The 14,536-nt window shown below is 46.0% G+C and overlaps 1 protein-coding gene across 1 annotated transcript in view; it reads left to right on the top strand.

Annotated features, from left to right (window-relative positions):
• The window catches only part of ACACB (acetyl-CoA carboxylase beta), a 3,851,763-nt gene that overhangs the window by 2,432,124 nt on the left and 1,405,103 nt on the right, over positions 1-14,536 (top strand). The window contains exons 34-35 of the mRNA XM_069619430.1: positions 1,261-1,302; positions 1,400-1,615. Coding sequence (XP_069475531.1) covers positions 1,261-1,302; positions 1,400-1,615 — 258 coding nt within the window. The remainder of the gene's footprint in view (positions 1-1,260; positions 1,303-1,399; positions 1,616-14,536) is intronic.

Raw genomic sequence — 14,536 nt, 5'->3', positions numbered from 1 at the left:
GCAAAGCAAGAGGGGAAAAACAGAACTGAGGCCAATGGGCGCCGCGCGTGCTACTTGTATACCCGATGACGTCGCCCTCGACGGAGGCCTTCGAGGGACTTCGACTCGACGACATCGCCCTTTGCCGAGAAAAATTTCCGAAGGAGCTAAAGCTGGCCGAATACATCTAAGATGAGGAATACGTTGGAGGACTATCAGTCGAAAGAATGTTACCAGTTGGTAAGTAACTTGTTCTTCTGTCGACACGCATTTACCATATCATTTAGTTGGAGATTGCCCATACTAACAACCACCTCTACAGTGACATATGTAAAAGATCTATTGAAGGCAGATAATAGTGTGTTTAGTCAATAACATGCACTCAATATTGTACTGGTGTCACCATGAGCTTGGAAGTAGGATTTGTTTGCTGTTTGCGTTTTTCATTATAAACAAGTAGAGTCTCATTTAAAACAGGAAAAACAAGTCGCTTCTGAATGGTGATTAATACTGAATTCTCTGTTCATTATCTGTGTTTACAGGAATTATTCTTAATACTGTGTTCTGGGTGAGAAAACATCTTAATTTACTGCTAGACATGCATTTTCATATGGTGATTTACCAGACATATGATGGAATCATTGGGGTATTTGTTGCTGCCTTTGTCAGGGGATGTCTGCACTAACAAGGCAAAATCGAACATCTGGTGATGTTTGCCTGTTCTATTATGTACTTATTTGGGCATCTATTGTTGGCAAGTAAAAGTTATTCCTTAACTTTGGTGATTATTCTAAGTATTTAATGGTATTGTCCGACATTCAGGGCTTACGTTGGCAACATCTCGGCATGTGTGGATTATACCTTATGTATGGTACCACCTGGCATATGATGGCATTTGAGACTACACTTGGCATCTGATGGCAGCATCTGTACATGTCGTGTTGTATGGGGATCATGTGCCGGGTACTCAGACGTTTGCCACGTATTGTCTATCTCGCGATAACTCCGACAGTTTGGATGACTTCGATGCTGCGGTCTGCCCACTCACACATAGAGACCTCCTATATCAGTGTATGCCAAATGATGGTACTTCCTGAATTGCGTGAGCTCTTGGGAATATGATGGTAGTGCCAGTTAAATGCCTATCTAATACCCATACAAGAGAAAAAACTGTTGGCTTTGCTAATGCTTTTTGGTAGTTGCTTTGAAAGTAGGTTGACCAAATGTCCTGTTACATTTCTTGAAGTAAACTTTGCACTCTGTTTTTTTCTTTTGCTGCAGAGAGAATTCCCAAAGTTCTTCACCTTCCGAGCACGAGATGAGGTTTGGCAATCCTTATTGCTGGTTTTGGTGCTCTCAGATTACATTTATATGCAAGTTGGGCAATTTTTCTAACAACCACTTTTGGGATTTTTCACAGTTTGCTGAAGATCGGATTTATCGTCATTTGGAACCCGCACTGGCTTTCCAACTGGAGTTGAATCGTATGCGGAATTTCGATCTAACAGCTGTGCCCTGCGCCAATCACAAGATGCACCTCTATCTTGGGGCTGCCAAGGTTGAGGCAGGCATAGAAGTTACAGACTACAGGTTTTTCATACGAGCCATACTTCGACACTCTGATCTTATTACAAAGGTAAACACATTTTTCTCCAACTCTGATGAGTGTTTCTTTTCATTTAAGCAGCAAAACACAATTATGAGCATGACCTTAAGTCAGAGTACAAAGCTTGCCCAGGTTTTCACAAAATATTGCCTTTTGTTGTAATTTTCTTTATTCTCAAATACCTAAATCATCCTCAATGATTGGTAATACATTGTACAACAGTGAAACTTGACTACCAAATGTACAGTAAAATATATCCGAACTTTTAAGTTGACTAATTTGAAGTAAATGGAAGCATATCATAACGTATTTGTTATAACTGCATGTATGTTGACAGTTCAGGGATCAATCAATGATTTGGCCTTGTTACCTTAGTTCATCATACAAGGGGTAATATGTCTGACACTATGCAAACCGTTGGACACCAGGATACTTTCACATTTTCACTGCTGTTTGGTCTTGGAAACGCACCTTCTGAATTTTGGGTTGGAGTAGGGATCATGTCCTATGTACTCATTTCTCCAGTCTAGCTCTGGCCCTTGGTCGGGCCACCCTCCACTAGAGCACTGCACCTTTTCGCTTCCTCCCAATATGTGCTCCCCTTCTTGTTCTACAGGTCTTCTCCTCCCTCCACTGGTTGTCTGTTCACCTCCTTCTTTTTGGGTCTTCCTTTCCCTCTACCTTCTCTCCTGCTCCTCTTGGATTTTCCTCCCTCTTTCTTTTACATTCCTTCTTATAGGTTTCACCTCCTCCTCAAAACACATGACATTTAGATAAGCACAAGCTAGTACAATGCTGTGTGGGTCTTCTTGTAGATGTGCATTTTGAATGAGCAGTCCCTTAGGCCTTCTGTAGCATGCTGGGCAGCTTTTGGAAGGGCCATGGTGGCCTCTGTGCATGTAGGCCATCTAGGTGGGAGATAATCAGGCAGGAACAACTGTTCTTCTGGCTTGGAACAAAGGGCTTTACTATGCGGAGGAGCACACGTTGCAAGATGCTCTGTGGGTCCTCTTGGTGATGTGTAGTTTGAATGGCATGAATCCATCTAGCTTTATTTCTGTCAGCAAATCACTGTTTAAAAATAAATAATGAACACATTTTCTTTCTTCTTTGGAATTATTCTTTAATAGACACAATAAAGAGAGAATTACATTGCACTTAGTTCTTAGGAAATGGTCTGGCTGTTTGTCTACACCCTCCTGTAATTCTTGGCAAAGGAGGAGGCCATTTTCAAGCTAGTTTTTCCAGCCATCAACCTTATGTTTTGCGTTTGTCACCATGAGTAGAATGGGTATGCCCGGACGTGGGGTACCAAGTTTGCTGTGCTTAGAGACCCAAGCTACACCTCACTGATGATGATGCAGAATGTCTTGATGATGCTTATGATCTAATACTAGAAGTTGTCCTGACTGCTCCTTTTGGGGTAGGTCCAAGCCTGATTTGCATACATTCTTTGCACCTTCTGTAATTGCATGGCAGGCCAAGCCCACTGTGGTCGGTGGGGGGGATTATCCAGAACAATTGCCAGTGGTTAATATTGATGCATAACCTTCCAGCAATAAACCTTCAGTTTTGAATGTTTCTGCTTTGTCGGAGCAGGAACTCCGAGCACTACCTTGAGACTACACATTTCTCTCTTCATTTCTATCTGATTCCTCCCACCCATAGATCTCTAAAATGAGGAATCTGTGGGAGGAAGGACAATTATATCAGAAAAAACATTACCAAAGTTATTTTTTTCTCGTGTTTCTCACATCTCCAATTTTTTTTTTTTTTACCATTTAAGGAATGTGCATTATCCTATGGTGAGGAGGTCAAGAAGATTAACTTTATTGTGCAACAGTGTTCCCACCAAGTTAGTCCAAATTGTTACAATAGTAACGTGGCAGAGCAGTTCACCGTCACTCTTAGGAGGGGAGAGGATCGTTAGAAGACACGGCTAATAACAGATGAGCACACAATGAGGGTAAATCCACAAGTAGATTTATAGAAAATAATGCTCTTTATTGTTAGGTTATGTATTGAGAAATCTTAACACAACTGCAAGTACCATAACAATCGAACACATTTATTGGAAAAACAATAACATGCCTTGAAGAGACCCAACACACATTAAAACATTTATGAAAATGGGGTACAGCTTTGACTACTTGGTAAGGCATTCACTAATGAATTCCAATGATTGATCTTACAAAAAAGGCAAAGAAATTCACAGTTAAATATGAACGACATTCTGAGCACTGTGAACACTTCTAGACCGTGGGGTGAACAAAGGTAAATTGGCTGTTTCTAGTTAAGTCAATGTCAGTAGTATTTTAAGGGAGATTTATTAATTTAGAACTGTCAACTTCAGAGATGGCAGCTGAGCTCCTGCCTCACCTGTTTTACCATAGATGATGCTTTGATTCCTGAGCCCTGTCAACCTGCAAGAGATCCATCGGTGATGAGGAGGCAGGACATTTTAACAAAGAAGAGAGGGATGTCAAGATTATGGACATGCTGACAAAAATGAGGTCTGACATCAAAGCCAAGCTGCACAATTAAGAGCAACATTGTCAAGAGATGTGTACTAGGATTGATGGATTGGAAATTCGGACTAATGAAATGGATGAAAGGGTTGCTGCAATGGCTACTACCATCAGGGAGCTTGGGAGCTTTAGCTGCAAAATGAGAGACTCAGTCAGAAATTGTCTGAGCAGGAGAATCACTCCATTAGGAATAACATGTGTTGCGGCTTTCCTGAAAATGCAGAACATGAAAATCTAACTGAGTGCATACAGAAAAATCTCTCAAATATATTGGATTTGGACCCCAGGCATTTTATGGACATTGAGAGAGCTTACAGGTCTTTGGGTCCCAAACCTTCATTGGGACAGAGGCCATGTCATTTCATTATAGCATTTCTGAAATTCCCTATTTAGGAGATGGTGCTGAGGCCTGCACGTGAGCTTGGTTACTTGTTCTGGGGTGGGAAAAAAGAACAAGTTACTTACTTACTCATCCGGAAGGTCCCAATCCTTGTATCTCAACCTTTCAGAAACCATGCGTGAAGGTTGATAGTTTAGACCTCTGGATGGAGAACTCGACCTCCTTCTCACGAGAGAAGATCCTCTCTTTGGGGAAGACGCATCGGAGGACAGATGGATATTTTCAGAAGATCTGGGTACCACGATCTCCTGGCCCAATCTGGAGCAATTAGGATCATGCGGGACCCGAACCATCTTAACCTCCTGAGAACTTAAGGAATGACAGGGACTGAACGAAACGTGTACAGTAGTGGGAATTCCCAATCCACCACAAACACGTCTTCAAGAGCTCCTCTCTGAGGAAATTCCCTTGAGCAGTACTGATCGCACTTCCGGTTGGCCCCGGTCACTAACAGATCCATTTGCGGGGTACCCCAAAGGGCGAAGACCTCTAGAAGGACTGCCTGAGTTACTTGCCACTCGTGGGAGACTGCGCTCTGCCTGCTCAGAGCGCCCGCCGCCGTGTTCTCCTCTCTGGCCAGATGAGCTGCCGCTAGGGAGATTTCTTCTTGAATTGCACAGAACCAGAGCTGCATCGCCTCTCTACACAGTGGTAGTGACCATACACCACCTCTCTTGTTGAGGTAATGCATGGCCACCGTGTTGTCCGTCATTATCAGGACATTCTTCTCCCGTACAGACGGCAGGAAAATGTTCAGTGCTAGTATGATTGATCTCAGCTCCAAAAGATTGATGTGCAGTTTGGATTCCTATGGAGACCAATGACCGCTTATGGTCAGATCGCTGGCATGCGCACTACCGTCACCTCCGGCCACGGTTGCCAAAAAGGTTCTCCCTTCATTAGGTTTTCTTTGCAGGCCCACCACAGAAGATCCTGTGATATCCTGACCGGAACCTGGAGGTGATCTGACATCCTGCCTGAGAATTGGGACCATTGAGTCCTGAGTGCCCATTGAAGGGACCTTGCTCTCAGATGGGCCTCTGGCACCAGAAAAATGTAGGATGCCATGAGGCCGAGCAACCTTAAGAATTTGAAGGCCGGAAGACTCTGGGCAGTTTAAAATTTGGTTACCAAGTGGAGAATGTTGTGAGCCCTCACCTTGGAAGCGAGCACTTTCCCAAGGACGTGTCTAAGACAGCCCTGATGTACTGGAGCTGATGGGAAGGTGTCATATGGGACTTCTTGAAATTGAGGGAGAAGCCCAGTCTGTGAAGGGAGTGACAGGTAACGTTGAGATGATCCAAGGCTTGTTTGTGAGAACGTGCCCGGATCAGCCAATCGTCCAAGGGTAGACGTGAATCTCCCCCCCCCCCATCTCCTGAGATGTGCTGCCACTACCACAATCAGTTTGGTGAAGACCCTTGGGCCGAGGTCAACCCGAATTGCAGGACTCGAAACTGATCGTGCGAGCCGCCAACGGCAAACCTCAGCTATCTTCTGTGCTTGAGATGAATCGCCACACGAAAATAAGCATCCTGAAGGTCTAATGACACCAACCAATCCTGAAGTTGGAGGGCCTGAAGGATCTGAGAAAGAGTGGCCATCTTGAATTTGTCCATCCTGAGGAACTTGTTCAAGCATCTTCAATCCAAGATGGTTCTTAGTCCCTCGTCCTTTTTGGGAATCAAAAAATAAGGGGAGTACCAGCCCTTCTTCCTCTCTGCTACAGGCACTGGCTCTATAGTGCCTTTCTCTAGCAGGGTTAATATTTCCTGCACAAGGAGTAGATCTGGTACCCTCAAAGAGTGTACTCCCGGTGGATTGTCTAGATGCTTTCGTAATAAAGAAAGGCAGTACCCATGGGCTATTGTTTCCAGAGCCCAAGCATCCAAAGTAATGGCTTGCCATTCTCCCAGATGCTGACACAGCCTGCCCCCCACCGGTGAGCTGTGACCGAAGGCCTCAGAGCGGTTTTGAAGCGGCAGTAGCAGAGCCTGATGGCAAAGAGGCTGCTGCTTGAGCGGCTTTGGCGCCACGAGGAATCTTTCGTTGGCCTCTTTGTCTGGCTATTCCTCTCGCCCTTCCAAATGAGGAGTAGTGACAAAAGGATCTACCCCTCCGTTGCTGTCCACTAGGACGAAAAAGGCTGAGGGTGTCTAACAGTGGTGCCCAAAGACTTGATGGTTGCTTTAGAGGCTTGCAGCTTCTCAAGGCTCTCGTCAGCTTTGCTGCCAAAAAGGTGAGACTCGTAAAATGGCATGTTCAGAAGTCTAGCTTGCACATCGGTGCAAAACCCGACTTCCGCAACCATGCAAATCTGTGCATTACGGTGCTCGTAGACATGGACCTGCTGACACTGTCCGCAACATTCAACCCAGACTGAAGGGATTCACACATGGCTTCCTTGCCAATCCTTAACAATATCTAGGAAGCCCTCCCTTTCTTCCACTTCCGAAATATGCTCAGCCACCATAGATATGCAATCCCTTAGAGTGTACAAAAATCTTGCCAAGGCACAAGAGGAGTTGGCCGCCTTCAACGCCATACTCCCAGTTGAAAATACCATGCGTGGCCATCCTACCACGCGCTTATCGTCCTTATCCAGAGGGATGGTATGGTACGCAGCTGTTTCGAGGTAGCCATGGCTGCCTGGAACACTAGACTCTCAGGAGTGGGGTGAGAGGACAGATAGCCAGGGTCCCTACTGGAGGGACAGTATTTTCTTGCCAGAGACATTTTCACCACTGGATTAGTCTCCGGGGTTTCCCTATTCTTAGCCACCCGGTTCTGCAGAGCCACATGAAATGGCAATATGGGATCTGTAGGAGGCCTCTGATGCAAAATGTCTGTAAGATCATCCTGATCATAGTTGGCAATAGGCCTGGCCTGCACTAGGGAAGTGTCCCTAGTGCAGGGACCTTCTGGGAGGCATTGAAGGTAGTGATCAGATGAGCGGCCATAGCAGGGTCAAACAGCGTTCAAGCAAGTATTACCATGGATTTGTCCAACGCAGAGGAAAGCTTGAGACAATTAGAACAGTCTCAAGAGCAGCTACCGGACAAGAATGCAAGGGTCTTTGAACTAAAGCAAATATTTTTGGAATGTTGGGAGAGACTGGCCAAACTCAGCTTTGCAAAATATACTGAGAGGCAACACATAGAAGGGGACAAACCCAGCCGCCTGCTCGCATGACTGCACAAAAACAAGGATAAACAGGGCACATACACTTGATATACATGAAACGACAGGATTTGTGCCATACCCAAAAGGAAGTCAACAACCAGTTTCTGGCATTTCACCAAAACCGGTATCAGGAAGGACCCTGGACACCAAGGACCCATTTAGAGGAAGTGCTGGAGGAAGTAGTACTCCCTGTGTTGAGTAAGGAGGCAAGGGATAGCTTAGAAGCACCTATCTCCCTGGAAGATATACAAAGCATGATCGTAACCCTTGAAAGCGAGCCCCATTTTACAGGGGTGCCTCTTAAATACAGCGGACCCAAAATCACCATAAACCAGAGTAAATGCACCCCTCTAGGGAATCAAGTCATGAGGCTGTCTTGCAGATGATGACAAGACTTTAATCTTTACAGATCATGAGGATTGGGGAAATGACAGAGGGCTTTGCCATTTCAGGCCAGAATTCTGTCGTCGTCGTCGCAGGCTCCCAATTCCTGAAGACTCCTCCTGGGCTGGCAGCTTAAATACTCTTCAATTAGTCACTGGATACCCGCAGAGCTCCTCCAAACGTATCCCTCTTGCCATACAAGGAATGTTGCAGAGGCTCCAGTGTTGCATGGTCATGTTCCATTTGGGAAAATCTACATAACAGTATGCTGAATATGCAAGAATATTTTGTTGCTCTTGTTTAGCATAATGTACTATGTTATAAACATTCATACATAAACACATCTTCCCGCCATTCTCTCAACATTAACTCCATAAAATTATATTTGATGTGGTCCAATAACTTCTACAGAAAAACACTTTTCTAACACTGTTGTGCTGATTCCAAGTCTCCATTGGCCTGTGATTGACAGGACCAGTTGATCATCCACTCCGTTCTCTTCCACTCTTCCACTCAGTGATACAACACAGCACACAAGCTCTGCGATCTATTCTTAGCGCAAGCACATTCCTCTTTGGCAGAGAGCCTGCTTTTTACTGTGTGCTTTGACATTTGATTTTTAAAACTACACAGAATAACATTTGCACGTCATTTTCAACTAATTTATTTGTACATTATATTTAATATATTACCAACCTATATTTAGTGACTATCCATGCCTTTGTGTGATTATTTTTGCATGAAAGAAGCTTTTCCAGTGCTATAGTGCTTAGAAGTCTTGACTAATTGTAAAGCGCTAGAGGGGTGCAGGGAGGGCTAGCCAAAGCCTCTCGCTCCTCCCCAACACCCTTCCGACGGAGAAGACACCGGGATCAGATGGGCTCCCCAGTGAATTCTATAAGGAATATGCCGAAGAATTGGCCCCTCACTTGCTTAGCACTTTTAATGATTCCTATGAGGCGGGATTCTCCCACAGAACTTGAGGGAATCCATCATAATACCATTTCTTAAGCCCCTCAAGCCTCCGTAGGAGTGTAGCTCTTACAGGCCCCTCTCAATGATAAACCAGGATAGCAAGATACTCGCAGCTGTACTTGCAAATCGGATGAAAAAAGTGATGCATAACCTGGTGCTGCCAGATCAAACGGGATGTATACCAGAAAGCACTGCACCCTGGGACATACTGTGCGCCATAGCCACATTGGACGCAGTTAAAGGGTTTGATTCCGTAAAATGTGACTGGCTTTACGCAACTCTGCGCAGGTTTGGGTTTGGGCAGACATATATCAATTGGGTACAGCTAGTGTGTACCAGACCGATTGCTAGGGTCAAAACGGGGCAATACATCTTGGAGGCGTGGGAACTGGAGAAGGGGACGAGTCAGGGTTGACTGCTGTCACCACTGCTTTATGTTCTAGCCATGGAACCTATTGCCCAATATCTCAGGGTGGAGTACATAGAGCCAAGCATTGAAATAGACAGGACCAGACATCTGATATCCATGTATGCGGATGACACGTTATATATTCAAAACCCTGAAGATAACTTGGAACTGTTGATGGAACCGATGGCGCTCTTTGCAAAATTGTCAGGGAATACAATTAGCATGGACAAATAGGCTTTGTTTCCCCTAGCGGGCCTGCGTGAGTTAGATCCAAGGGTGCTGTCTGTTCTTGTTCTACGGTGGAAAGTGTCCATGTTCAGGTATCTGGGAGTCAACTTGTATCATGACCCAGCAGTGGAGCGTGCACAGAACATGCTGAGGTCCTTGGAAGGGGTTAAGAGTTCTATGAGGTTCTGGGCTAGACTGCCCCTTTTGCTGATGGGAAGGGCAGCTCTGTTGAATGGTAGTGCTGCCCAGTTTGCTACACTTCTTTGTCAACGTTCCGTTTTACATACCTAGATCTTTGTTCATAGATCGTATTTGTAGAGGGTTCCTGCGGCAAAACGGGCGGAATCGAATAGCGCTAGCGCTACTGAACAGGCTGCATGCAGAGGGTGGGATCAGGGTCCCACAGTTCGAATTACACCACGTAGCAGGGCAGGTACAGTTTGTGGTAGATTGGTTGGCAGATGACCCTAACCTGGACACATTGATGTTGCAGCCCATAGTGTTGTGCTATTACCTGAGAGAATTGATGTGGATCAGGAAACCCCGGGGCAGCCGTTGATCGCACCTAGTGTCCCTAGGAGTAAAAATGTGGGACAGAGCTTTGGCGGCAATGGGGCTCATGGACCCAATGTCAGTGCAGATTCTGCTGGTCTCGGTGATGTTATCTTCAACACAAGTTAGGAGTAGGTATACGCGCGAAATGGGAAACCTGCGGGGTGGCCGCAATAGGGGCCTATTGCAGGACATGACCTTTGTACCTTTTTCAGAGTTGGCAGCACGCATGGGAAGACATAAAGGCCAATATCTGTTACACAGCATAATCAAGAGGGAGATTATGCGTAGATGGCCCACATATAGCGAACTAATGGGGAAACACACAGTGGTAGATGTCCTATATGACATAGCTGAAGGGGGGGCACACCATATCGCGACTATACAACCTTTTGCTGTCTAATGGGTCTCCCTCCCCTCTAGCGATACAGGGTAAATGGGAGGAAGACTTGGGGAAAGAGTTCAGAGATGCACAATGGCGCAGGTGTGGGGTACCACAAGAGAGTGTCACGAAATGCAAGATTGCAGCTTATACAGCTGCTGATGACACACAGGGCATATATGACTCCTTGGAGGATCTCACGGTTTCCAGGCACGACAGTACAAGTGTGTCCCAGGTGCAAGATGGTGGAGGCTGGGCTGTTGCATATGTTTTGGGCATGCCCAGTGGTGGGGCTATCCTGGCAGAGGGTGGCGAGCAGGCTACACAGAAGAGGGTTGAACCTGAAGGTGCTTTCTCCGGGTGCATGCTTTTTGGGCCGCTTCCCACGCCCCCCGGGCACAAAATATGCCCATAAAATGAAAGATTTGGTGTGCATCCTGGCCAAACGTAGAATAGCTATGGCATGGAAATCTCCCAAAGGCCCAGCAGTCGAGGATTGGTGGGGGCACCTGAAGCGGTGGGCGATGGCGGAAACTGTGACTTTGAAGAAGGCTGTGTGGGGTAGCCAAGGCGAGGCCACAGCGGGTATCGCCGAATGGGAGACCTTGTTCCACATTCTGTTTGCGGCGGAAGCTATGGAAAGAGGGGAGACTGATTAAGTCTAATGACTGAGTGAGGTGTCGAACACAATGTAAGATCTCTTAGTGGATACTGTACCAGTGCTTTAGGCAAGCAGGTTGTGGGAGTTGTGAGGGAGGGGAGGGAAAGGGAAGGGGGAGTTTGGGGTAGTGTTTAAGAAATGTTACAGTGGTCAGATGTTGACATTGTTCTGGGGTATGTTATTTATGGTTAAAACCAATAAAATATATTTTTTTTTAAAAAGAGAAGAATCAACAGCAGCACCAAAGGCAAAACGTAGGCTGGAAAAAATACAAGGAAACTAACGTATAGCTTAGCGAAGCGAAGTGGGGAGTGACCTTCTGGCTGTCATTAATACAGTCTGCAAGGAGGGACTCATGGGAAGTACTAGAATGCTGCAATGAGTCCCAGGAAGCGCAAAAACTGAGCGCCATCTTGAGGGTGAAAGTAGCCCAGAAGGATGTCTTCTTCTCCAGCGCTGCCAAAGGGATCATGAATCGACAGGGGCCCTAACAGTATCTGCTCTCACTGGCTAAGGCTGGGCTGGCTAACACCTCTGTTAGGGAGAATTTTCATTATATGGCTAGTTTCCCTTACCTATAGAGTCCCCCAGCAGCTTTGCTGGATTTGAAGTGTTTATTTCTTTTTACCTGCTAAGAGTGAGACTCTTTTTCCCACTCTTGGGCATTTTTGTTATGTGTGTTCTAGGCTATTTTTGTGTTTAATGCCTATGGGATCTTTTCTCTCACCCATAGGAACCATCTTTATGCACATGTGTCCCACAGCACCCTCCGTGCCGTGATACAGGGGAGTCGTAGCGACCCCCAAACATAGACTCCATGCCCTGGGACTGACTACTGTGTCCCAGGGCATGTATCCCAGGGCATGTAAAGTCCCCATTGACTTTACTAGTCGATCGTTATGAACTTAACCAGTACCCCCCATCTTAATATGGAAGTACTGGAAGGGGTTAATAGTTTTTCCCCTATGTTCATTTTCGAGAGGGTACCTTAAAGTCCCCCTCTACAAAGTTTCTGGCTGGTGGCAGTGGTTACTAGCTTTTATATTCGACCGTAAATATTTCTCTATGGGATTTTCCCATTGTTCGAGGCTACCACTTTTACTGACAGCCTCTAACATACCGCAGGTTTATTTTATTATTAACTTTACTCCGGTAGGTTTTATTTGCTAGAACTTTGATAAAACTTCTTTCTCGAGTCTTACTCCATTTTCCTAACCCAGGTCGGGGATCCTTTGTTCGTCCTTTTGGCGGGCTTCTGCCAAGAAGCCCTCCTTTCGGTGCCACTGAGCCTGGGGTGGGTCTGTTGTTTGGGAGGGGGAGTAGAACCCCTGGACAGAGTTGCCACAGCAACTCAGGTCGCACAATGACCTGATAGGCTGGAGGGTCTCCTGCCAAGAAGACCACTCCACTGTGTGAGTGACAGCTAGGTTGTATGAATGGGTCTCTTTCTGCATAAAAGCAGTGTCCTGAGGACTGGAAGAGCAAGACGTCGCCACTGGAACTACGGAACCGAAGGGAAGAGAAGCCAGAGACATCTTCAGCATCTACATAACCGGTGAAGCCCTGCCGGATCGTTTCACCACTTTTCTTCCACACGACGAGAGGAGATCTTCAGCGGAGGAGCCTCCTTCCCTTGAGCTGGTGGGGTCAACCATTTCACCTATCGCACCCTCGGACCTGCCTTGGTTGACTCGACAGTGGCCCGTACTTGAAGACCGGATAGCCAGGCAACTATCGACCCGGACTGCGATTAAAAGGAGCTTACCTTTTTAAACTTTGTTTGGCAGCACCGCGGCTGGTTTCATCCCTGGGTAGTGCAGCGACTCGAACCTTCCTTCACGACGAGTGCCTCTCTTCCTCTGTTGGACACCTCGACCTGCAGGAACTACCAGGAACAACCGCCACCGCAGGAGCCACTTCTCCACATTATTCCGCCAGGACGCCCTTTCTCTGTGGTAGCCCTAAAGGTGTTTTAAATCCTTTAACTACTTGTGGTGTCGGCCGCCCTCTCTTAACATTGTCTTTCACTTTGCATCTACCTCTTCAAAAGTTTTCTACTAAAGACTTGACTGCAGCTACAAGAACATTTTTGCTCCTAAGCTCTTTGTCCTGTACCACTGACTCTGGCTCAGGCCTATTGACTCTGGCTGATTTGTTAGATCTGCTCTCACTAGATTAGTTTTCAATGAAAAATGTGTTGATGCACCTAAATCTTCTAAACCCCTCTTCCTTCCTACTGTTTTAACTTGTGGAGTGCCATTTTGCTCAGTTTTCATTCACTTGTCTTTTGGTTAAAGTGTAACTGTACATTACTTGTTCACAAAACTTCAGGGAAGTGTTGCTAGGGGGTGTCTGAAAATATTTCGGTTTAACTTGTACTTACCCTCCCTTTCGTTGAATTGGTAGAGTGCCATTTGTAGTAGGTTTTCACTGTGCCGTTTTGCTCAGTTTTCACTATACCGCAAACTTGTCTACAATTGAATAGGGAGTTGTATATGCTTTTCTTTTGACGAAACTTAAATTACTTTATTAACTGTGATCTATGTGTTGACTTAGAAGTGTATAAAATAAATATTTCTGATGTTTGTTAATCTGCTTAGAATCACATGCTGTGCATAGGTCCAACATCCAGTGGTCACTGCAGAGTATTGCATTTTGTTTTTCGTAGTCAAAAACGGGACGTCGACAAGGCGTGTCTGTAACACTATCCCTATAGTGACGTGAGTTGTACCCATAATCCCTCACGCGTCGAGGTCCCTCAGATTGTTTTTTTCCGCCCAGCTTCTGGTCGCCTTACGCGGAGCTCCTCGAGAGACATTGCAAATACTTACTACGGACCTCGGTCCTTAATTATACTTATTATATTGTTAAAGATCCCTCCCCTCGACGTTAGCTGTGAAGCTGTTTCTCCGCCGAGCAAGTTTTCGACGGAGGGGAAGAGACGGAGGAGATCCTTCGGCGCTGCGGAACACGTGGCCTGGCCTCGCCGGCCAACATACAGTAGGGAGAGTGGGGGTTCGAACTTTTATCTTCTCTTTGAGAATGTCTTTCTTTCTCCCCTATCTTTCCCTTGGGGTTGTTATCACCAGTTATTATTGCCTCAGCTATAGAGAGGACACCTTTTAAGTTTTGCCCATGCTGTAGGGGCAAATACACTTGGAAGGACAAACACAAGCTCTGTAATCGTTGCTTGCCCCTCGATCATAAGGAGGACAGCTGCGCGGCCTGTAAGCTCTTGAAACCAAGAAC

Source organism: Ambystoma mexicanum, chromosome 10, assembly GCF_040938575.1.
Source record: "Ambystoma mexicanum isolate Mex_15411 chromosome 10, UKY_AmexF1_1, whole genome shotgun sequence".
Classification (NCBI taxonomy): Eukaryota; Metazoa; Chordata; class Amphibia; order Caudata; family Ambystomatidae; genus Ambystoma; species Ambystoma mexicanum.
The sequence above is the reverse complement of the archived record's forward strand: the minus strand, read 5'-3'. Positions and strand labels throughout refer to the sequence as shown.